Below are 24179 nucleotides of genomic sequence, written 5' to 3' on the forward strand. Positions count from 1 at the left end.
TGCACACACGCCTGGCAAGGGCCTCTCAGAGGCGACAATAAAGGGAAAACCTGATGGGGTGGGGGCAGGCTGAGGGCTCAGCTCTGTCCACGGTGGGTCACGCATTCAGCCACTGGGTCCAGTCCGGTATAAAAACCATGAAAGGAAGGAACACGATATCAAGTCTCCCCACGTGTCTTCTGTACTAAGGGTGAGTCCTGTTTCATGAAACTTGTTTTCCTCTCCTGTGTGCGCCTGACTCCTAATGCAAACTTTACGTCTTACCACGGGTCACGTGGAAAGAGGTTGGAAAGCACTGGTCTCCTGCAGGTGGCCTGGCTGATGCATGCCACGGCGGGGCCCTCTCCTGCTTGTGAACCTGCAGAGCAGGCCACGAGGCCGGGCCAGGAGGGAGGACCAGTCTGTGAGCGCCTCCCGCTTAGGCGGTCACTCTCAGGGAAGAACTGCCTGGCTTGGCCGCCTGCTGCCTTCCTCTGCAGGCACCAGATTGCTCTGGTGTCCAGGTAGGCTCAGGGAGAGGGGAGTCCAGGAGAGAAGCTGCTGGCTTGGGGAGGAGCAGAAGAACGGGACCCAGGCTTTGCACTGAGGCCCAACAGCCTCCAGGAATCTGGGCCCAGCAAAGGCAGAGCTGAGATGGCCCTCGGAGGCAGTGGCAGGGTGGAGAGCTGGAGTTGGGTTTGGAGCCATGGCGCTAAGCTGGGGTGGGCCTCTGGGCAGAGAGCTGGAGTAGCATGCCTGGAGGGGCAGGGCCATCTGAGGCACACGCATGCAGGCCTCCAGGCCTGGCCTCGAGGGTCCAGCGGACCACAGCTCTTTGCTAAATCTGGGCTGGAGGGGAGGGGAGAGTCCCTGGGACTGCAGCTAACTACTCAGACCCCCTTGGTTAGTGGTACTCTCCTTCCCCACCCCAGCCCCAAGCTGGCCTTGGTGACTGACCCACCCTGCCTGTTCCACTGCCTCACAGGCCACAAGCCCAGGTCACTAGTGCGGGATCCACAGGCCCCCAACGGCTAGGGAGAAAGCTGACTGTGGGTGTGAGGCTGTGCCCTGCGCACCTATGGCTGGACACACCGGGGACCAGCCTGTGGGGCAGTCGGCCTGCTCCTGAGCGGGGAGGTGGGGAAGACAGGGGGTGGGGAGAGCCTGCCTGCCCCAAGCCCACTCTCAGGGAAGTAGAGTTCAGCCCGGGGCCTTCCCTGGAGACCACAGGCTGGCCCTGCTGGGACTATCTGCCCCTGCTCTGTGCTCTCCGGGCCTGAGGGCAGATCAGGCTGAGGACAGCCCTGTTGCCTCTGGCCAGGGCCTGACTGTCTCCAGAGAGCCAATGGGCTCTGGGCTACGGCCCTGTAGCTCCCCAGGGGCCCTGGTCAGGCTGCCTTCCTGCCCACCTACCCTCCCCATGGTCAGGGTCAGGCAACCCCCGGCAGAGCTGGCCTCTTGTCCTCGGCATCTCTGCAGGGCAGCCAGGGCTCTGCTGCTTGCAAAGCTCTGTCATTCGAATCTTGCAGCAACCCTGGGTGGGAGGTGTTATCAGGATGCTTGAGAGTCAGCCACACTCCCAGCAGCAGGAGCGAACGCAGAGAGGGCACCACGATGCGCCAGGCGCTACGCCGAGCTCTGTGTGCGCGTCAGTTCACTGCATCCTCACGGAAAATGTGAGGGAGGCCAGGCAGTCACAGCAACCTTCCCCCATCTCACAGACGTGGAAACTGAGGCTCAGAGAGGTTACATGATCTGCCCAGGCTGCTGGGGCATGAACCTTGGGCTGCCTGACTCAAGCCCCCGCTCGTCACCCCTCAGCAACTCAGTGTCCCCGCTCACAGGGCCGGGGCAGAGCCAGGGCTCCAGCCCCGCTGCCCTGGCGAGGAAGCCCCTCACTGTGCACAGTCCGGGCATGCTGGGGCCTGTTTCACGCCGGCTTCTGTGTGGTACAATCCAGGCATCCTAGGGGCACCATGGGGTGGGCTGAGGAGAGGGGCCGGCGCCTCAGGGATCCCCTGTCCTGGGGCGGGGTCTCTACCTGTGTACTCAGGAAAGCAGATGGTCAGCGGGGACTTCTTGATCTTCTCCTCAAATATGTCCTTCTTGTTAAGAAACAGGATGATGGACGTGTCCGTGAACCATTTGTTGTTGCAGATGCTGTCGAAGAGCTTCAGGGATTCGTGCATGCGGTTCTGCAACAGAGCGGAGGGGCGAGTGAGGGGTGGCCACGACCAGGGCCCTGATGCACCGCGGCCAATGACACAGCGGGACAAGCCAAGGGAAGGTCCACCGGTGCGGCTGAACGCAGCGCCGGGACGGAGACAGGAGGATCCACAGGACAAACAGGAGACGGCCCTGCTTCATGCCACACGCAGGCAGGGTGGGGCAGAGTGGGGACGGGGAGTGGGAGAATGCTGCCCCCGTCCAGAGCTGGCCCTGGTGGGGCTGTGAGGTCACCGGAGAGGCTCCAGTGCATGGAGAGGACATGCACCATGCATGTTGAGGGCAGGGGCCGCAACCACCACCGAACACGTCTACGCGGAACCTCGGGCCATGCAGATTTCTCTACTGGGGTGTCATTCGGTTTCGACAGCGAGGTTGGGAGGGTGCACGCATTCAGTTGGGAAACATTAACCGAGGACTCAGAGATCCTCGAATTAATCCCGAGTTGGAAGCAGATACCAGGGGGGACAGCGTCTCGGGGGTGATCTTGCTGTGGCCTTGGTGTGGTTGGGTAGATTGGTTGGGTGGCTGAGCCATGGCTGGGGCCGGAAGGCTCTGGGAGAACTGGTTGATGGGGCTGGTTTCTCAGTAGAGGGGCCAGAAGAACCCCAAGATGAAACACAGCAAAACAGATTAAAACAGAGAGGAAGATAAGAGGGAAAGAGAGAGGAAAAAATTGAAAAAGTGGTTCAACCAGTCTCGGGCCAGGACATCCAGGCCAGTCCATGCAGAGGCCCCTGTGCAGGCTTGCGGGGGCCGAGGCCATCCTGGGCCTGCGCCTGCGTGGCTGGAGATGAAGGCCAGGGCGGCGAGGACGAGCCGAGCTGAGTGCGGGTGCAGGGGCGGGCTGGGCAGGCGTCACAGCAAAGTCACCCAGCGGCGCCCTGAGAACCTGCTGCTTTCAACTCTTAGCTGATGGACTCAATCGGAGGGAGGTGCTTCATACCTGCCTGGCTCGGAGGGTCTCTCCGAATCTGCCCATGGTTTTGGCCTTGGTTTGGCAAGATAAGGCCCTGCAGGCGGTGGTGGCGGCAGTGACGGTGAGAAGTTGTGGCAGCCTGAGGCCTGGCTGGGCGGTGCTGAGAGCAGAAACGAGACCAGGACCAGGCCCTCGGGGGCCCGGGGTGCGGTGGACAGGGTGGCCAGATGGCAGGCGGCAGCCACTAGCTCCAGGGTCCTCTTGGCCTAGCTTCAGACGCTGCCTTCAGACACCTCGGTCTCGGGCAGCCCCAGCTCTCACCCCAGGCCAGGGAGGGACGCACGGGGCTGACCAGAAAAGACCAGCTGAGGACAAGGCCTGGGCCCCTGGGGCCTTGCTCTTGCCTCCCTGGGGCAGGGCACCCATCCTGCGACCTGACCTCTAGTCACGGCATCTGGACGCAGTGGTAGCAGCTGCCATTTACCGAGTGAAGACTCCCAGGTGCAGCCACTCTCACAGCTCTCAGCCCCGAGGGCCTCACACTGCCCATGAGGCCTGTCTACCATCATCATCATTTACAGAGGAGAAGGTGGAAGCCCGGGCAGGGTGGGGCGCTGGCCCACGATCGCACACAGCTGGCAGGGGCGGCGCCAGACCCTGGACCAGATCCGTCCGATTCCCCAGCTGTCCACCTCTGCACACGCCCCCTGGCACACGGCGGCCACTTAATCCTACAGCAGTGATGTCGTTTGCGCTGCCACCAGGCGATAGGCTGCGAAGATTGCCAGTTTTGGGGGACGGAGGGACCCTAAGGAAGAACCCATCCTGACCTTGGCCCCATATGCTGGGGCTTTGCCCAGGCCCTCTGCTCCGGCCCTTGTGAAGAAGGGTGGGGGCAATGGGAAGGAGGAGGGAGGTGGGGAAGGCAGGAGACAGGAGGGCAAGTGCTCCAGGAGGAAGGTCCTGCTGGGCAGCCAGGGCCGGCCAGCCTGGACAGGAGGGGCAGACTGGAAGGCCACCCACCGTGAGGCCACCCAGGCTCAGCCCCTACACTCACTGGAACCCTTACCCTGCCCTCAGGGTCAGAACCAGGCCTACTCTTTGACCTAATGGTCTGCTGGGACTATGGAGAACGACGACAGCTAAAACCCAACTCAGGGCACAGTGGGGCCTGCAAGAGGAAGAGCAAGGTGGCAAGCCGGCGCAGGGCACAGGTCTGGGTCACCTGCCCACCCATCAGCCAAAAGCCCCCCTCTCTGCATGAGCCCCTCAGGGTGGCGGCAGCGGCTCTTCCCCATAGCAGTGGCCCTGCAGCCCACACCCCATTCTCACAGCAGCCCTGGGGAACCAGCAGGGCAGGACTGATGAGGAGGCTGAGACTCGAGAGGCTTTGCTCAAGGCCCAGCACGATGACAAGTGTACCTCAAACCCTCGGAGCCGACCCGGAGAGGCTCGGGGCAAAGGTCTGTGTGTGTTCCAGATGGAAGGTGATGACAGACACCAGGGTGTGACCCACGGCCCACAATCCCTGCTCCTGGGAGTGCTGGGGCTTGTCTCCGGTGACCCTGTGGGCCACGCTCAGGGACTGGCTTCCCCTGCAGGTTCTGCGGACAGGCCCCACCCACCACCATACAATCACCAGCTCGGCGCTGCTGTGTCAGAAACGGTTCCAAAGTGCTGCACATGGATCATCTCATTCCACTGCCAACAACCCCCACAAGGCAGGTGCTATTATTATCTCCTTTCCACAGAAAATAGTAACTGAGGCAGAAAGGGTGCTGCCTAAATTCGGCAGCAAACCAGTGAGTAGCAGAGCCAGGACTAGGCCCAGGGGAAGGCTACACCTCTCGCAGGTGAGCGTCCCCCTCTGAAGCCAAGCCAGCAGGGCTCAGTGGCCAAAGCTAGCAGCCCCAGGCTACAGGATGAATGCAACCAACAGACAGAGGTGGGAGCCTGGCCTGGTTTCCTGCAAAGGAGGGACTCAGAGCCATGACTGTCACTCACCAGCATGCCTCATCCCTGCTGCCCTTCCCAGCCCACCAGCCCCACACACGGCTCCTGCAGCACCCCTGGCCCCTCACACGGCTCCTGCAGCACCCCTGCCCCCCCATGGGTCCTGCAGCACCCCTGAACCCACACATGGCTCCTGCAGCACCCCTGGCCCCTCACACGGCTCCTGCAGCACCCCTGACCCCACACACGGCTCCTGCAGCACCCCTGAACCCACACATGGCTCCTGCAGCACCCTTGGCCCTACACACGGCTCCTGCAGCACCCCTGGCCCCCCCCATGGCTCCTGCAGCACCCCTGAACCCACACACGGCTCCTGCAGCACTCCTGGCCCCACACACGGCTCCTGCAGCACCCCTGACCCCACACACGGCTCCTGCAGCACCCCTGGCCCCACACACGGCTCCTGCAGCACCCCTGACCCCACACACGGCTCCTGCAGCACCCGAGCCTAGTGCTCTGGGGAGACTGTCAAGGCAAAGGCTGCTATTTCTGTTACACATACATTCTTGCTTGGTTGCATTCTGGTTTGTTAAGGATTTGCTTTATTTTGTTCTGGCCTCTATGACACAGCCTCTGTGACTCTGCTGAGTTTACTTTAGTAAACTTACTGCCCAAGACCCAAATTCTGCAGAGCTATTTGTGATCAGTTTGCAAATGGGCTCTCAGCCGGGCGCCACACGCCCGTCTGCTGTGCTGGCATCACGAGGCATTTGCCTCAGCAACGTGTGGTCAGGGGAGTGAGCCAGCATGGCCTGCCTACGGTGGGACCCCAGCCACTGCAGCTGGTTGGACCCCAGAGCTGCTGGGGACAACTAAGGCCTGGGTTCTGGCCAGCCTGTTCTTCAGCCAGCCCCTCTGCACTGCCCCCTGTCCAGGGGGCCCAGGGACACTCACCGTGGTTTCATCTTCGTGGAGCACCTGGTCATAGCCGCTGAGCGCGACACAGAAAATGATGGCCGTGACGTCCTCGAAGCAGTGGATCCACTTCTTGCGTTCAGATCGCTGGCCCCCAACATCGAACAGCCTGCGGGAGAACAGGGCAGCTGGTGGCACAGCGTCCAGGCGGGCAGGGGGATGCCTGGTGGCCAGGCTGTGAGTGTGCCCTGCAGGGCAGGAGGATGGGGGTGTGTGGTGCTTGGAGCCTAGTGAGGAGCCCTGGCTCCAGGTGCTGACAGACGGAGAGCTGGGCCACTGCCATCCCTGGGCGGGGGCGGCCATCACTGTCCCAGGACCCTGCTGTGCTCACACGTAGTGACTCAAAGACCTGCCCTTGCAGCTGAAGCGTTTTACTAAGAGGGTGCACCTGAGCTGGACCCCAAGCAACACCCCTGAGAGGTCCCCCTCTCACGGCACATTCACATTCTGGTCCTTTCTGGGCACGTTCTCTGGGCAAACTCCAAGCCAGCCTGCGAGGGAGGCCGGCAGGAACTGTCACCTATTATGTGGGAGGTCGAAGTGAGCCACAAGGGGCTGAGGACGTGCTCAAGCTCCTGGTGAGAGCCCAGCCGTGGTGGAGCCGGGATGTGACCCAGGTCTGGCTGCAGACAAAGCTGCACTCACCTCTGCCCTGTCCGCCCTCCCAGCAGAGCCCGGCCTCTCCTCCCCTCAGACTCCACCCACCAGGGGCGGCCTCTCCTCCCCTCAGACTCCACCCACCAGGGGCCACGAGGGCCGTGGGCAAGACTGCCGGCAGGTGGGACTTATCTCCTGGAAGTAAGAGGTCAGCCTCCCACCCCAATCCTCTGAGCGAGGAGCCCTGCAGCCTCCTAGACCCAGGAAGCCTCTTGGCAGGCACCTGCTGGGGGGCTGTGGCCTGACCCTGTGTGGACAGGACCCCTGGTCCCTCCAGACAGAAGAGAACAGAGTGGGCTCAGAGCAAAGAAACAGGTCTGTCCTATCACCGCCTCCTGTGGATCCTGCCGCCTCGTCTGAATTGCAGGTGTGGTGGCCCAGGGCTTCTGGGCCACTCCAGAATGCTTATTCTCTGCTGAGGGCCGAGCCGAGGTCCCCATCCTGTACTCCTGACAGGTGAGTGAGGGACTGAGGGGCCTGTAAGGCAAGGGAGGCCTCGAGCTTCCTGGGCCCAGCACGGCTCCCAGAGCCCTACAGAGAGGCCGCCTGCTGGGCCTAGGGACCCGGATACAGTGCCTTGGCCCTCTGAGTCTGCACAGGAGCGGGCAGGGGCTGGGGACATGGGAGGCAAGGAGTGTTAGAATCCAGCCCCACCCCGGGCAGGGCAGGGGCCAGGAAACAAGGCCTTACTATGGCCATTGGCCTGAGCTCCCTGCTCTCCCCTCCCTCCTGGCCTCTCTTCCTGCTCCACCTGAGTCCTAGAAGCTGCATCTGGAAGGCCGGGCAGGGCTCCCAGGCCTCAGAACGTGGCAGTTACTCCAGATGGGGACATAGCACTCCGGCAGGGCCCGAGAAACCGTCCTCACACTGCAGGCCCCTGTTCTGAGGCACTCACAGCCCTGGCTTCTGGCTGTGCCTGTGCCTGGGGAAAGCCCTGCTTCTCTCAGGCCTCAGCTCCCCACATGCACTGGGAGAGGGGGCATCAGCTGCGCTCTCAGCCCTTCCTGCTCAGAGACTCCGCGGGTCCTCAGGGTCTCGCAGGTATTGCCTGGGCTTACCCAGACCCATTCCCCACCCCTCCCCACAGGTGGCCTTGGAGGGGCAGCCTGGGGGACAGGCCTCCCCTCCTCTGTCCATCCAATTCTCCTGTCCTTACAGCCGCACACCGAAATCCTTCCTCCAGGAAACCTTCCTGCTCATCCCAGCCTCTGAAATTGGCAGAAAAAAACACAGACAAGTTCCTTTGGTATCTAACTGCCTGCCCAACGCCGGGGCCTGGGTGTCCCCCTGGGCCTCACCTGAAGTGGAGGTTCTTGAATGTGAAGTGGGTTTCTACGATGCCCGTGGTTTTGACCCTGGTTCGGAGGATGTCCTGCTCGGTGGGCTGGTAGTCGGCGGCCCCAATCCGATCCAGGCTGTCCAGGTAGCTGGGGACGGCAACACACAAGGGACCATGGACTGAGCACCTGGGCATTGCTCAGGGCTTGCCAGGCCACCCACCTGCAGAGTCCTATCTCTGCCAGAGTCCCTCACAGGCCGACTATGGAAATGACCATGGCCGTCCAGGGCCAGTGTGGAGTGGGGTCGACTGAGGAAGAGGAGCTTATGGTCCTGGTCTCGCATCCTCAGAGAGCCTCTAACTCAGACTGAGAGGGGCTATGTTCACAGCTCCAGGTACACTCAGACAAGACCGAGCTTTTGAATGAGACTACCATATTTATAATGCTATTTTGTATTTCTTCATTTTAAAAATAATAATGGCCAACAGGTAGCTTCTGTTCTTTACACATATAATAGTGTTTCATCCTTAACTTCCCTGAGTTAAATGTACTAATTTATCGATTAGAAAACTGGGGCTCAGAGAAGGTAAGCACCTTGTCCAAGGGCACACAGCTTGGCTCCAGAGTCCACACTTTTAGAACTTTGTAGTGCTTTGAGAGGACCCCACACATGTGCCCACATTTTCCACACTCCATACTTCCTTCTTGTTTACCAAAGGGTCTATGCATCTTTTCCTTTGATGCTCTTGGAGGGGAGGTTTGGGGGCTCCCCAGCCACACAGTGGCCAGGCCCTGCCAGGACTCAGGTCTTTGGAATCAGGGCTCTCTCCCCTTGCCACAACTTGCTCTGGGGTCAGACCGGGCTTCGAACTTCACCTGCCCAGGCCATGAGCCAAGCACTCAGACAATGCTACCTGCAAGGGTTATGGGTTAGGTTTGAACCTAAAGCCAGGGTGGGATCTGGGAAACCAGGAAGTGGGGAGCTGGGCCAGGCCTGGAGGAAGATTCAGTGATCCATGGGGCCAGCCAGGCCACCCATCTGTGGTGCCACGATAAACCACACAGGAGGAGCCCCAAGTGTTTGAGCCGGGGATGATGTGGGGGCCCAGGCTGTACTTGCTGCAGGACCTGGCCGGACTGCGTTCACTGCAGCATGAAAGATGGGCGTGCTGACCAGCTCATGGACACCTTTGCCAGAGGTGTTTACTGATAAGCCAATAACCTAGGCCTGCCTCCAGTCCCTGTGAGAAGGTCCCCTAGGAAAATAAAACAGACGAGCTGGTTCTAAGACTCAAGGGGGTAAGCTTGAAGTCACACTGCTAGAAACGGACTTTGCCGGGGCTCCAGCCCAGGTCTGACTGATGGACTCCAGGCCTGACCGTGTCCTCCGTGGGGTGGTGGGACGAGGGAGCTAAGGCTACAGGGTGACCTGTATGCCACAGCCATCCTGCGGCCTCCTTATTGGGCCCCTGGGTCTGGGCAGGCTCTGGTCTCAGCCCGAGGAGCCCCTCTCGGCCTGCCCCTGTCCTGGCTCCCACGGCCTCTGCTCACAAGCCGTGCTGGATGCCCCATGCTGTCATCTCCAGCTGGACACCAGGCCTGGGCTCCTCTGGTCTTGCCCCTCCTGTGCCAGCCGGGGCAAACCTCCTTTAGACAGATCACCTGGCCCTCTGGTGGGTCCCTGTGCTGGCTGAGCCCCACACGAGGAGATGGCCGAGGGAGGGCGGGTGAGGTGTGGGGAGAGCTGTTGAACATGCTCCAGCCAGCAAAGCTGAACATGCAGCTACTGCCCATCCTGCCTCCCACTGCTCAGGGTGCCGGGCAAGGGGCGATGGGCAAGATCAACACAGCCACCACCTTCCCAGGGCCTTTGTGCTAGCGTGTGTGTGAGACAACAGATGGGTAGGACGTGACACGTCAGCGTGTGGTGTCAGAGGAAAGAATCGGGTAATCGGTGACAGAAACCTGCGGGGGGGGGGGGGGGTGGCTATTCAATGAAGGATGGTTGGGGACGGTGTTTGGGACCATGGAGACGGAGCGGAATGACGCTTGAGAGGCCCAGTAGAGAAACCAACAGGTGCGGAAGCCCACCCTGGAGTGGGCGAGGCTGGGGTGGGTGGCAGAGGGGACAGTGGCAGGCGTCAGAGTGGGGCATGGCACTGTGTGCCCTGGAGGTCACTGTAGGGACTTGGGCTTTTCTGCTAGTGAGACGGAAGCCCTGGAAGGTTCTGGCCAGAAGTGCTGATACATAGCTCTGTGGCTGTAGTGATAGCCAGCAGCATGGCGGGCAGGTGCGAGGGGCGAGAAGGGGTCAGGATGCTGCCTGCGATGTGCAAAGGGAGCCACCTTGCTGAGGTCAGGTGTGGGGTATGACAGGAAGAGCTGCTAAGATGCCCCACCTGCTAGAGTGAGATGCACTTGGCAGGAGGGGAAGATGTGGCAGAGAGGGACCCGGGAGTCCCACTGGCACGTATTGACTTAAGTCAGGAGGGAGGGCTGCGCTGGCGATAGGAGTGTGACAGTTGTCCACATGTAGGAAGAATTTAAAATGCGTGGCCTGGGGAGAATCACCCAGGCACCGGCCTTGACAGGAAGAAGTCCCAGGACGGAGCTTGGGAACTCCAGGGGCCGGGCAGGAGGCAGTGAGGGCATCTGAGAAGGTGGCCAGAGAGGAGGCAGCAGCCAGGAGCTGAGCGAAAGGGGCTGTGAGGAGGATCACAGACGCCAGCAGGAGGTGGTGGAGCGGAAGGGCTGTCGGTAACCAGAGGAGCAAGAGCCCGAAGGCAGTGGCTTCAAGACAGTAGGCCAGGAGGCGAAGGCAGACAGTCAGCAGGGACAGTTCAGCAGGGGACTGGATTTGGGAAAAGCCAAAGCTAACCAACCCTCTTTCACAGCCCCTGGCTGGATGAGCCCAGGGTTTCTGGGAGCTGTCCCAGAGTGACTGTCCGCAGGGGAGAGGCGGCCAGGTTCAGAGAGGCCACATGGACCCCGCCTTCTGAGCCCTGTCCCTCCCCTGGGAATGGCTGGGCCGGCAGCTACTGGGCATTGGGGCCTCTGGGAATCACTCAAAGTGACACCCTATCAGGCCTGCCTCTCCTTCCTGCCACAAGGAATCTACTTCTATCTGTTTGACAAACTGGACCCATAATTTTGTCCCAGGACAAGCTCTAAGTGCTAAAACAGCACCACCACCACAATTCTGGGCCAGAAGTCGTGTAAGGTCCTCTTGCCCCGACTGTCTACTTGTCCCTTCTCTTTCCTGCAGTGGAACCTTTTCCCAGAGGTGGGACACAGAAGACCTAACCCTGGATCACAGGAGAGAATGGCAATATGATAAACCTTGGAAGTGGAAAATTTGAAAGGAGGCGGAGATGAGAGCACGCGTGCGTGAGATAGAGGGGGAGAGGGAGAGACAGAGAGACAAGGTGAGTTTCCTCAGCTCACTGGGCGGGGGGAGGTTGACAAAAACTGACTCAAGTTTCAAGTTTCTTATTTAAAGTTATAAAGGTAACCACCGGAAGAACTAAAAATAATCCTGTAACTAGCAAAAACCTGGAGCTGGGGTGGAGAGAGATGGAAGGAAAGAAGGTAAGCTGAGTTCCCCGGATTTCACAGTGGGGATTCTAAGAAGGTCAAGTTTTTCTGGATGTCACTGGGACAAATTAACAGAAATGGGTAAAAGTGGGAGAGGGCAGGCCCGGGGGGTGGAAGAGAAGATTGTCCCTCTGTGTTGTTTAACATTACTTCTGCAATGGACTCATGGTATAATTAGTGAACTGGGTAAGAATTTAAGGGGAGGATTTGAAGAGCTGCCAGCAGGCAGACCTGGGTGGGGTGGGCAGGGAGAGAAGGGAGGAGGGCCTCTCTGGCCTCCAGGCTCTCCTGCCAGCTCCAGCTCTGGGTCTGTGGCCTGAGCGTGCACAGGGAGCTGCGGGCCCCTCTGGGTCGCAGCCCTGCCCACCAAGGAGTCTGTGGGGTTCATCATGCCTGGGGCCTAGGTAGCTATCACCTGGGACTCGCAGGACTTAGGTCTGTGCCCTGGGAACAGTCTAGGTGTGCAGAAATGGCCTAGTTTGTTAGCCACCATCACGGCCAATGGAAGTGTCCATGAGTGAATGCTGTGTGTTGGCCCTGGCCTCTGTTAAGATTAGGGTTTCTTCATCTTGGCACTACTGATGTTTGGGCCAGATGATCCTTTGTTGTGCAGGCTGTCCTGTGCACTGTGGGATGTTTGCAGAATCTCTGGCCTCCACCCACTAGATGCCAGGAGCACTGTCCTCCTCACAACAATCAAAATGTTTCCAGGGCTTCTCAGCCTTGGAGCACAATGGCCCCTGTGGGGAAGCCCTGGTAAGGATGGCGGAATCAGATCAGGTCGGAGCCCTGCGTCCTCCGCTAGCAGGATAAGCCAGGGCTCCTTTCGGGCAGCTACCACTGAATGCACCAGGGCCAGACTGCAAAATTGGGTGCATCTGCGGACAGCCAAGCTGCGATCCCAGTGTCTCCATGACAGAAGACACGCCCCTGACCAATACTGACCATCCCAGGGCCCTGGAGCCTTCAATCTAAGGGCCAAGGGCACATAACCAGGGAGGGTGTCCTTAGAGACGCCTGGAGTGACAAAGCTGCAGAGGGCAGGCCTGTGACCCCTGCCACTGGCGGCACTTTCTCTGCCTTTCTCCTTCCTGCCCCTTCTAAGCAGCGCTGGCTTCTCTTGCTTCCCCCTTCCCCATTCCCTCTTCTCTTCTCTTCCTTCTCCTGCTCTCCCCTGTCTCCCTTCCTCCCCCTTATTTAGTTATATCACAGTATTAAAGTATATGCTTGATTATTTAACATGCTTATTGAATGCAGTTACATGTTTTTATTCTTAACTTTAAATACAGAGAAATGGAAATTTTATTATTTTCTCTAAAATAAAATAAAAGGGCACCATTAAAAAAAAAGGCTGCTGCACTGAAAGCCGTGCACTCTTACAACAAACTGGTGACACGGTCCTGCCCTCGGGGATTCCTGCTCTTTGGTTGTCTCTTGTGCCCTCTGCCTTCCCCGGCGTCTTTCTCCCCGACTCATCCTTCCCTGACACCACCACCTGCAGCAGAATATCTCACAGCAGGTGTGGCCTGAGCCACCAAGCCCTCCTTGCTCCACCAATGCCTGTGCCCCCTCCGGCACCATGTCACTGCCCAGCTCCGGGCCTCCCTCCGCCCGGGACACTCACTATTTGGCAGAATCATTGAGCTGATACTCCCGAGACCGGTTGAAGCACTCTTGGATTCCTGAGTCACCCCAGAGCCGCATCATGGCGGAAAGCAGCTCTGCAGAGAAGGGCTCGGTGTCTTCCATCCGGCTCACCACGTCACACACCATCTTGGCGTCGGCCTGTGAGGACAGATGGGTGGGGGCTGTGAGGCTTCAGTGAGACAGAAGACTCCTGGCTTGGACTGTGCTAAGGGCACTGCCCGGGCAGCAGGATGACGGCTGGACCCATGGCCTACTCAGGAGCAAGGGCCACTATCTGTGCACCCCTGTGTCTCGGGACACGTGCACAGCGGGCTTCCTAGGGCCTTCAGGCCTTCTGTCACATGGGAGTCCTAGAGCAGGAGTTTCAAGCCATGGCCCATGCAGCCCTGGAGCGTCCCGTGGGCAGGAAGGGAGAGTGGGCCGGGCTTTGTGCTCCACCTCCCAGCTCAACCAGCAGCTCTGCTTTCATCTATTTTGAAAATGGGGTTTTGTATAGTATTTTGTTTGGGAAAAAAAAAATCTTAAAAATTTTCTACACTTCTTACCCAAGGCAGAGCACAGTCGCTGGAAGTGGGCTGTACCAGTGAGCAGCCATTTGGCTGAGAATCGGGGAAGCTGAGGTACAGTGGAGGCGACTGCACCTTAGGGCGGGCAGCGGGGGGCTGGCTGTCAAGTCAGCGCAGACGGTGAAAATCCCTTGTGCCAACATTCAATCTCAAGAATTGAGGCTCCTGGATTGCCCAAAGCTGAAACTTAATTTTATGATTTTTATTTGTCTGTGACCTGTGGCCTACCTTCCTCTGGGTGCAGGCGAAGCCCAGGTCAAACAAGGGAAGGGTAGAGGGGAAATAATGACCTTGGGCGCTCTCTCCTTCTCTGCCTCCTTCCCCTCCTGTCTGAGTGGGTGTAGCTGACTTTGCTCAAGGCACACAGTGTAGGCTGGGACTCAGCCGGAACCACAGAAAAAGTACCGCATGATTAACAGGTTTCTCCCCTCCCCTATCTTGGATACCAAACAGGGCTCACCTGTTTTCAAAGACTACAGTCAAATACATGTAACATCAAAACCAGGAGTGTGGTGGTCTTTTAAGGCTCAGAAGGCTCTTGGAGGAGTCCCGGGACTGCACCACCACCACCTTGTGTTTACAAGTAGCACTTTACAGTTTACAGAGGACTCTTGCACGCATGCACACACTGCCTCCTCAGAGCTCCACGGCCCCTCATGGGGGACCTGGGAGACCTGTGTCTGTGGGCCTGATGCTTCACCCCACCTCTTTGCCCTGCGCTCACCTTTATAATGCAAAAAAAGATATAAACTTAACACATGATATATTTTTAAAATAAAATTAATTTTGACCAAAAAAGTACAGTTGTCCTTGGAATAATACAGGTTTAAACTGTGCAGATCCACTTACAGACAGATTTTTTTTTTAGTAAATACAGCTGGCCCTTCGTATCTATGGGTTCTACCTGCACAACCAAAGGTAGGTTGGAAATACAGTATTGGCGGGATGCGCAAACCACGGGTGCAGAGGGCCAACTTCCCACACGCTCCCTGTGGGACCTGAGTACGTTTGGATACGCTCCCCCACCAGAGGCAGAACATGTTTCCTGTCTCCTTGGCTCGGGTACGGCCACGGGACTTGCTGTGGCCCAGTGTGTGTTTCTGCCTGTCCTCGTGGGCCCACCGCTGCCATGAATATGCCCAAGCTCTCTCATCTGTCCCTGGAAGAGGACTTGGGACGCACAATGCAGAGCTGAACCGGAGTCTCTGGTCCTCAGCTAAACTAAGCAGTTTGGTTTTGGGGAGGTCTGTGGTGGCAACAGCTAACACAGTAGTTGCATCCCCATTTTATAGGTGGGGAAACTGAGGGCCATGGAGAGGAAGGTGCTCATCTAAAGTCACAGATGGTGAAGCAGGGCCAGGACTCAAGATTAGGAGCCTTCCGACTCCAGGGCCAGCCTCTGTGGCCAGACCCAGGTGTGCTGAGAGCAGTCACTGACCACAGCACCTCTGATGGCAAACAGTACCTGGGGGAGGGTCCAGATCCAGCGTGACGTGGCATCACCCAGAAAGGTCTGTGCTGCATCTTAGACGATCGCTGCTTTGAATGTCTAACTGAGAGCAGGTGGTGTGAAGCAGTGCTGTCTCGAGCCCCTTCATGCCCCTCACTGTCCTTGATTGCCTGCACAGGGATCCATGGACCGACTGGCCTCCTGCCTCTCCCTAAGGAGTTCTCTGCTCCTGGGTGTGCTGCGGGCTGCATGGTTTGAGAGTCAGCGCCCAGGACAGACAGTTGGTAGGCAAATGCCTGGGTGTCCTTGCCCTCCTGGGAGACAATTCTGGGACAAGCTCCACACAGTCTCTCAGAGGATTCCCTGGGGATGGAGCCCCAGCTGCCCAAAGTGGCAGCCCACCCATGAACTCACTCTATTGGGCTCCCTCCCGCCCCTGTTCCCTCCCCACTGTGCTTCCTGCAGTGACCTCCCAAATAAACGCCTTGTCTCACCTGAGCCTTGTCTCAGGTCAGCTTCTAGAGGAACCCAAACCAGGACAACAGGGACCTGTCTAAGCCCAGGCACCACACACACCCTCCTGCTCATTCTTCACACGCTTCTCTGGCTGACAGGACTTTGCTCAGACCACTCTCCTGACCAAAGAGCAAGGTGACTGCCACCCAAGAGGCCCCTCTGTCCCTGCCAATATCCCAGGAGTCCCTGAGAATACCTCTCCCATGTGCCCACCACCCGCCCTGTCTGCTGCGCCTCAGTGCATGCTCCCGCTGCTCAGCACGCATATGGGTCCCCGCAACAGGGCGGGGGTGTGCTGGACCCTCGTGCCCCAAAGCCCACAGTCCTGCAGACACCTGTGGTCTTCCCCTGGGATTTTTCAAGTAAGGTCAGCTTAAGAGGCTATGTCCCCAAAGTCATTGGTATTACCAAGACCTGTGTCCCCCAACCTATGGAGAAGCCTCTCAGAATAGAGCTAGCAGAAAGAAGCAGGAAAGTGTCAAGGTGTTTGGGTCCCTGGGGCTGGGTCCCCTCACCCTCTCTGAGGTTGGTTTCTGCCACTCACACACACCAAGGCCCTGACTGACACCAGGTCCCAGAGAAGACAGGCAGCTAGAGGAGGCAGATGCACGGAGCTGGAGAGGGCACAGGGCCAGAGTGGGCCCCGGGGAGTCCACGTGGGCTGGGCAGTTGGTCCTAGCACTCTCTGGGCCCCTCCTCCAGCTGCCTTCCCCCTGGTTTCAGCCTGCACAAGTCCTGGAGCCCATAGTGAGACTGAGCCCCTCCTGGGGACTAGGAGTGGGATGCGCCAGGCCTAACATCTCCTTGACCTCATGGATCTCCAGAATTGGAACACTTTATTCATGGGTGCAATTATTATTACTAGACATTACTCTGCTGCGAGCCCTTTCAACCCCCAGCCCTTCAATTAAGCCAGAGGAGAGACAGATGACCCAGCCCAGGCACGTGGCTCAGGGAGTGAGTGGGCTGGAAATCTGCGGGTGTCCTTGGGGGTGGGAGAGACACAAAGGAATTGAAGTCAGCACCTGGAAGGTTTGTGGCCAACTAAAGGTTCTGCACAAAAGGTATGTGGGGCCAAAGCCTTTATTCGAGACGTTTCCAGAATCGAGCTGTCTGGCTAAGTAGCTATTTACATGTCAGAGCCTGTCCACCGCACCAGGGTGATGGGAAAGTTCCCACAGCTGTGCCCCCTCCCCACTGCCTGCCCTGGGAAGGAGGCTACAACTGGCGTGGAGGCCGGAAGGCCGAGCACACCTGCTAACCCAGATCCAGCTCCCCAGAGGCACTGTCCCAGACACCCCCTGACACGGAGGCTGCCCACCAAGGGGGCCTGGCCTCTGGGGTTCTGGGCTGGGCTTGGCGCACCCCTGGTGGCAGCGATCTGGAAAGCTAGGACGGGGGCCTGGGCTTTGGGTGCCCCAGGCAGACAGTGATGACTCAGGGAGGCGGGTAGGTGGGCAAGGGTGGCACTTCCACCTGGGGCTAAAAACAGTACAAGGCCTATGAGTCAAGGACCTGTAGCTGATCCTGCCTGGCCCACCTCAGGGGATCTCAGTGTGTTTTCCCATCTGAGGAATGAGGGTGTGGACCCGGCCAGAGTTTTCCAAACTTCCTCCTTTGGGCCCCTCCTTCATGGTTTCTGCCCAATTGGTGGAGCACAGGAGGGGCAGGCAGGGCTGGCAAGACTTCCTTCAATCTGAGCACGCTAGAGCCAAGACCCACTCAAGAGGGTGCGATTTATAAACCGTGGGCCCCCACAAACCCATGCCAGGAGTGTTCTTCCTCAAAGACCTGCTGAGGACTGGTCATCAGTGTGCTTGGAAAGCAGCATTAAGACCCGGGTGACAATCAGAGGGACAGCTCACTGGTACCCAGCAGTGAGGGGCACTGCTTTCAGAAAGCTGTCCCCAGTCAGCCAGCAGGTCCCTGAAGCTATGAGGAGGGGCACAGGCTCCCAGTGCTCAGTCAGGGCCTTGCCCACCTGCCCACCTGGCTCCCACCTGCTGGACCACAGAGAGTCCCCCTGCACCTTCTCCTGCCCTGGCACCTCCTTCCCACCTGCTCAGAGATGTAGCTGATGCCTGTCTGTCCTGAGCCACACCCGGGGGGTGGGGGTGACCAAGAGAACCTGAGCAATTGGGAAAGAAAATCACGTTTTCTACTCACATGCCAGATACTGCAGGGACTTGGAAGTGCCCAGGTAAATTCATTGTCTGAAACCAGGATAGCAAACTGCACTTTTAACACGTGGGTCTTCAAAACCCTTCCCTGCTCTTCAGGGCAGTATCGGCTTTTTAATAAACATCAGCAGCAAAGAGGCTTGGAGTTAAAGTATGATAAAAGGCCTCTTCCCTCTTAAGGGATGACATGCAAAGAATGCGGTGGGGAAATGAACATGGATTTTTAGTCGAGTGACCCAGATTCAAATCCTAGCTCTGCACCTTTTTAGCTGTGTGACCTTGAACAGAACACTTAACCTCTCTGAGCCCCTGTTCTCTCATTAGCTCCCACCACACAGGGCTGTTTGTGCAGATGAAATGGGCTGAGGATGTGACACAGCTCTGCCACATGAAAGAGCCCTGCAAATGTTAGTTATTATAGGCAAAGATGAAGTGCCTCAGACACAAACAACAAGCTGACATAAAATAAGCCTGCTTTGTACAAGGCTTTCCAGGCAAGCATGATAATCTTGATAACAATAATCATAGTAATTATAATAATAACCCCTTCCACTTGAGGAGCTGCTTTGGATCGTTCAGAGTTTTCCTCCATCTCTAATCTTTTAGGCCGAGTGGAGTGTGAGTGTGCACGCACACACGACACACCCAGGCCTCCCTCCAGTTGCAGGGAAAAGCCTCTGTTGGCCCCACCCGGCCCCCATGTGCTGTAGTTGTCCCTGCACCCACCAGGGGGCAGGAACGCACAGGCCAACGGGCGAGGGAGCGGGAGCTGGACCTGCTGAGCCGGAGACCAGCAGTGGCCACCGCTGCCTTCCGTGTGCTGTTGACCTGCTCCTCCAGGGGAAAGGGCAGAGAGACCCCAGGCGCTGGAGGCCCAGCCTGAGCACTGCAATTCCAGCAGGTGGAGAACGGTGGTGGGGGCGGCGTTCTGGGCACTTAGCAACTGCCAGGCCCACCCCACCCAGGCCCACACGTCCAAGGAAACAGCCCCGTTTCTCTCACACACAGGAGGACACCCCTCCCCTCCTCTCTGCAGCTGGGCCTCAGAGCAGCGGGGGCTCTCCCTCCCACCCAGGCGGGGTCTGCTTTCCTGGCCCTGGGCCGGCAGATCGCTAACTGACTCTTGTGGAAGCGCTACCACCCCACCAGCCCAGGGGCATGTTAGACATCCGTGCCACGTCTTTGGTAACGGCAATAACTGGGGCACAGGCATCTGGTGGCTGGGGGAGAGGCACCTTTGGGCTTAGGCGTCTGAGCTAGGCCCGTGCCTGCAGCATGCTGTTGGTTCATGGGGTCTCTTAAGAGAGTTGAGGGCCTCGTGGGTCCACCATTGCTCTAGGGAAGGGAACCTTCCAGGCTTCCCCAAAACACCCATCAGCAGAACCAAGGATTCAGTGCTGTTTCTAATCTTGCTTTCCTTCTCCAGTTAGGATGATGATCCTTTGTTTCCTCCTGTCACATCCGCCCATTCCTTCTCTAGCCAGCCATCTGCACAGCCTGTGCCACCTCCCCAGGCCACCTCCCTGTCAGACCTCGTGCCTCCGCCCACTTGGCCGCCAGCCCCAAGCCTGTCCCTCCGCTCACTCCGCCCACCCCCACCCTTCCCAGCGCCTGTCTAGTTACTCACCCGCTCCTCTGACCCAGCTCGCCCCACTGGTTCCTCCTCTCCTTGCCCCACTCATCCATTCACCTGTCTGCTAGCTCATCTGCTGTACACCTGCTGGGTGGCAGACACTGAGTGGGGTCTTGGCCTTAAGGGTTTGCACATGTGGCATAAAGGGAACACACTGCCTACACCGCCCCAGCCCAGCAGCTGGTGCCTTGAACACAGCAGGGGAGAAGAGCAGCCTTTGACTTTCCCTCCCTCCCTCCCTCCACCCCACCATCCCAGTCCCATCTTTGCCAGGGGCTGTGGCCCTGTGCAGGAAGGCTTTCCTAAGGCCTCCGTCTGGGTGCAGAGAGCAGTCTAAACTTGCTGGACTCCTCTGGGATTTGCCCTAAGCCCTTCTGAGAACCTTCCCTGCTTTGGGCCCAGGCTGCCTCCTGTGCAGGAGCAGAAGGCTTGGGTTTTCAATCCTAACTTTCTGCAGAGTCACATCCTTTCCAGCCTCCTAACACTTGGATCTTCCAATTGTTCAGAAGCAGCTTTTTCCTGGAGAGAAGCTGGTTCACTATGTATCTTCAAGAACCAGGGGCCTGGGGGTGGGGGTGACTGTGGCCTGAGTCCTCAGGTTCCTGCACTAAACACCTACAAGTGTTCTCTCAGAAACCGTCTGTCAGCCCCTGCAGCTGGTGTGGCTTGGCCCAAGCCAGGCAGGAGGAGCCAGGGCCAGACCAGTGAACGTTCCTTCACCACAGGCTGGCTGATGTCTCTCCTGTGAAGCCCAGGGCTGGGTGCTGGGGACAGATCCGCCAGCACCTTGGCCCTTCCCTGCCCAAGCCTGCAGGTCGGTGGGGGCGTCAGGTGCAGCGGCACCAGGGAAGGCGGCTTCACAGCGGCAGAGCGAGGAGGAGCAGGCGCACGGGTGGGGATGTGACACGGACTTGTCTGGGAGATGGTAGGGCACAGCCAAGACGCTGGTTTCCTCTGGGGGCACTTGAGGAGGGAATTAAAGGGAGGCAGGCAGAGACCCAGGCAAAGCTGAGGGCCGTGCTAGGTAGCAGTAGGTCCTGAGGCACCAGATGCCCTTCCAGCCATCAGCAGGGCCTGAGGACAACAGTGGGGCTGGGAGGTCCATGCAGCCCTTAGACATTCAACTAAAGACAGCCACCCTGCTGCACACAGATGGCACGGAGGTGCACACATGACGCCCTCTCAGCCAGGCTGTGGGGCACGAGTGTGAACTCATGCTCCAACCCCAGTGGGGTAGCCCTGACGTGTGAAAACCCTTCCCTACGGGGCCTCGAGGAGCAAATGCTAAACCTCCTGCATGTGGAGCCTGGGACGTGGGCTCTCTCCTGGGCTGCCTCGGCTCCCGGGCCCTGTCTGTGGGTTTAGAGGAACTGTCAGTCCCGTGTAGAGGGGGCCTGAGGGTTGGGGGGCCTGCTGGAGTGTGGCAGGTGTGGAGCTACAGGATGGAGGCCCCACCCGACTTGGTCAGTGGCAGAAGACTGTCCTGGGCTCTGGGGGGCAGCAATGTATTTATGTCACCAAGGCTTCTAACCACCTCAGGTCTCAGAGGATGGAGTGGGGATGTTGCCAGTCTAAGCTCCAACCATCACCCCCTTTGGGGCAGCTTTATGTGGCAACACTTTCTCTTGGTGCCTTCTTCCCTTGTGGCAGTTCCAGACCTGCCAGTCTACACCTCAGGGGGTCTCTCCTAGATGGGGGCTCAGCGTCCACCACCATCTGGCTGAACCACCAGGCAGGCGCTATTAGTCGTGAATAAACTGGGAAGTGAACAGGATGGGAACCTATGAATTCTCAGTGCTCTCACCCCCTGCCTCCTTTCTCCTGAGCACAGCGTTCTAAGATAGGAGAAAAGAACTAAAATGAGATAGGCCACATTTCTAGGAAATGAGCAAGGACAGAGTGAAATTACCCACCCAGAGCTCAGTCAAAGGGAAGGAAAAATGATAATGGCCAACTTCATCTCTTCAGAACACGAAGTGACAGTGGTGAATAGTTTAATTAGAGCAGCCTCGGCTGGGAGCTATTGGCAACACAATTCCGGGGAGAAAAGACGGGTGCTGGGGCGGGGGTGGGACAGGCAGGTTCTGACGCTGATGCTGGGCCGACGGGTGCCTCTCCCCAGACTCTTCACTGACAGCTCGCCCTGCCCCTCGCGCCTTCACTGGGGACATGGGTCCCGCACCATTCACCAGAGTGGTCAGGTGCTGTTTTTGTTAGGAAAGGAGCACGTCACCTTACTTCCAGGATCTTGCCACCCTCTGCCTCTGACTCTGGTGTCCCCAACTGCACAAGGAAGGGGCTGGCTAGATCAGTGGTTCTCAAAGTGGGGTCTGTGGACCACCCTTCCTTCCAGTGGGGTCCATGAGATCAAAGCCATTTTGTAACAATACTAAGATGTTATTTGCCTCTCGGTGTTAACGTTTTGTACTGACGGTGCAAAAGCAGTGGCAGGTAACACTGCAGTCCCATAGCAGGAAGCCAGACAATGGCACCAAACTGTACCAGTTGCCATTGCATTCTTTCCCACCATGCATTCAAGAAGAAACATCACATTCACAGTTTTACTGAAGAATGTCCTTGCTGAAGTAGTAAAGACAATCAGTTTTTAAAAATCTCCACCCTTGAGCACCTCTTAATACTTTGTCATGAAATGGGAAGTACACACGGGACATTTGTGCTGCAAATGAAGGACAATGGTGGCTTGAGGAAGGACTGAGCTGCCAGCAGAACCAGTCCCTGTGTTCACAGGACGCCACTTTTACTTGAAAGAACACTTGACAGAGAAGTGGTGGCATTTCAGCCTTGGGTCTCTGGCCGACATTTTCTCAAAAGTGGACCAAGTGAGTCTATCACTTCAGGGAAAACAACCGACACATTTGCTACCAAAATGATAAAATTCCAGCTTTCAAGTGAAAACCCAGGGTTGTGTAAGATTTGTATTTACTACTACAACCTAAAACCTAAATACCTGAAAATTTTTCTGATAAGATCTGTGTTGACAGTAACAACTGTGAATTTTTGATATCCTACGGTGAAATGTGTCAACGTTCGGGAGATCTGTGTAACTCAGAGAACCATTATTTTCCCAATGACAAAAATGGCATTACAGAATCATGCATGGGTAAGAGATCCATTCAAAGTGCAAGGCAGACCAAGGGCCACTGACACAGGTTCAAATTCCACATTGCAACTATCCTTTAAGAAACCACCACTTGCCCAGTTCTGGTGAATTGCAAAGAATAATTACCTGAAAAGGCTACTAAAATACTCCTTCCCTTTTCAACTACATATTTGCATGGGGCCAAATTTTTCTTCAACCGAACAATACATCACAATAGACAGATTGCAGAAACACCTTCGGAGAATTGAGCTATTTTCTATTAGGCCAGATGTTAAAGAGATTTCCAAAATGTAAAAACAACGACATTCTTCTTACTAAAATATTTTTGGAAAATATAGTAATTTTTCATAAAGATTTTATTTATACTAATATGTGATGGGTTTATTATAGTTATTTTTAAGTAAATGAATATTTTAAATTTTTCTTGGTCTTAATTTCTAATACAATAAGAATTGATAGATAGAAGCTCTACAACTGCTTGCTGGGGTCCTCAATGACCTTTAGGAGTGTAAACCAAAGTGTCTGAGAACTGCGACCAGGTCATTCTTTCCCAGATGTCATTTCCTAGTATGTTCATACCTCTACCAAAGTCCTGCATATACTAATCACTAATACTTATTATTTTTCTTACACACATCTTTGTACTTTATAAATGTCATATCCCTATGGTAAATGAAAAACGTGTATAAAGTATTTTAAATAGAAGATACCCATAAGAATAACTACAATGAAAGTAGAACACTATTTTTACCCACTATTTTTAAATTCTAGTGGGATCCCGTTGCCTGTTGGAGGCCCTCTGCCTCAGTCCCTGCTCCCTTTGTTAACAAGGGAGATACGTTCAGAGGTGTTAAGGATGTTCTAGCACCAGCCTGAGCCTTGCTCCTTGAGGTTCTCAGACGGGCTGAAAGAGAGGAAAGAATCACTTTCTGACTTGGTGAATCCATGTTATTAAATGTTGTGACCCTGTTCCACTGAAGCTGTGTCATCTCCCAGGGCGGTGGCATGTGCCCCCACTTGGAAGGGCCCTGGGCACATGGCAGGGCCAGTTGACTAATTCACAGTAGACCTTCTCATGGGCTTAGAACGGGGCTGTAGGCTACAGCCAACACCTCTCAGTTAGAAAATCAAGAATTACAAGTCTTTGCCAAGGTTAGTGGTGGTGGGAAGGCTGTCAGGGTTAGGCTTGAGGAGGGACACCTGGGTTCAGGGGTCAGAGCAGGCTGGGCCAACCAGCCCAGAAGGACAGCAAGCTTAGGCTGTAGCCTCCTCAGTGTCCACTGTGAGCCTGGGAGCTCACAGACACACAAACGTGCCCCACAGATATATACATGCACACGTTCAGAAGCCTGTGATTAAGGAGGAGCCCCGAGAGATAATACCAGCAGGTAGTATTTAGTGAGCACTTTCCATGAGCTTTGTTTCATTTAATGTTCACAACTACGGCACTTTCCCCATTTTCTAGTCAGAGAAACCAACACTC

The 24179-nt window shown here is 56.8% G+C and overlaps 1 protein-coding gene across 2 annotated transcripts in view; it reads right to left on the minus strand.

The window, feature by feature from the left end:
• GNAO1 (G protein subunit alpha o1) overlaps positions 1–24179 on the minus strand; it is a 149171-nt gene that overhangs the window by 11719 nt on the left and 113273 nt on the right. The window contains exons 4-7 of one of the 2 annotated variants that reach the window (XM_045533697.1): positions 13208–13368; positions 8008–8136; positions 6032–6161; positions 2021–2174 (exon numbers count right to left, since the gene is read on the minus strand). In XM_045533697.1, the coding sequence (XP_045389653.1) occupies positions 2021–2174; positions 6032–6161; positions 8008–8136; positions 13208–13368 (574 nt within the window). The remainder of the gene's footprint in view (positions 1–2020; positions 2175–6031; positions 6162–8007; positions 8137–13207; positions 13369–24179) is intronic. The other variant, XM_045533696.1, reaches the window with a different exon arrangement.

Source organism: Lemur catta, chromosome 20 (assembly GCF_020740605.2).
Source record: "Lemur catta isolate mLemCat1 chromosome 20, mLemCat1.pri, whole genome shotgun sequence".
NCBI classification, from domain to species: domain Eukaryota; kingdom Metazoa; phylum Chordata; class Mammalia; order Primates; family Lemuridae; genus Lemur; species Lemur catta.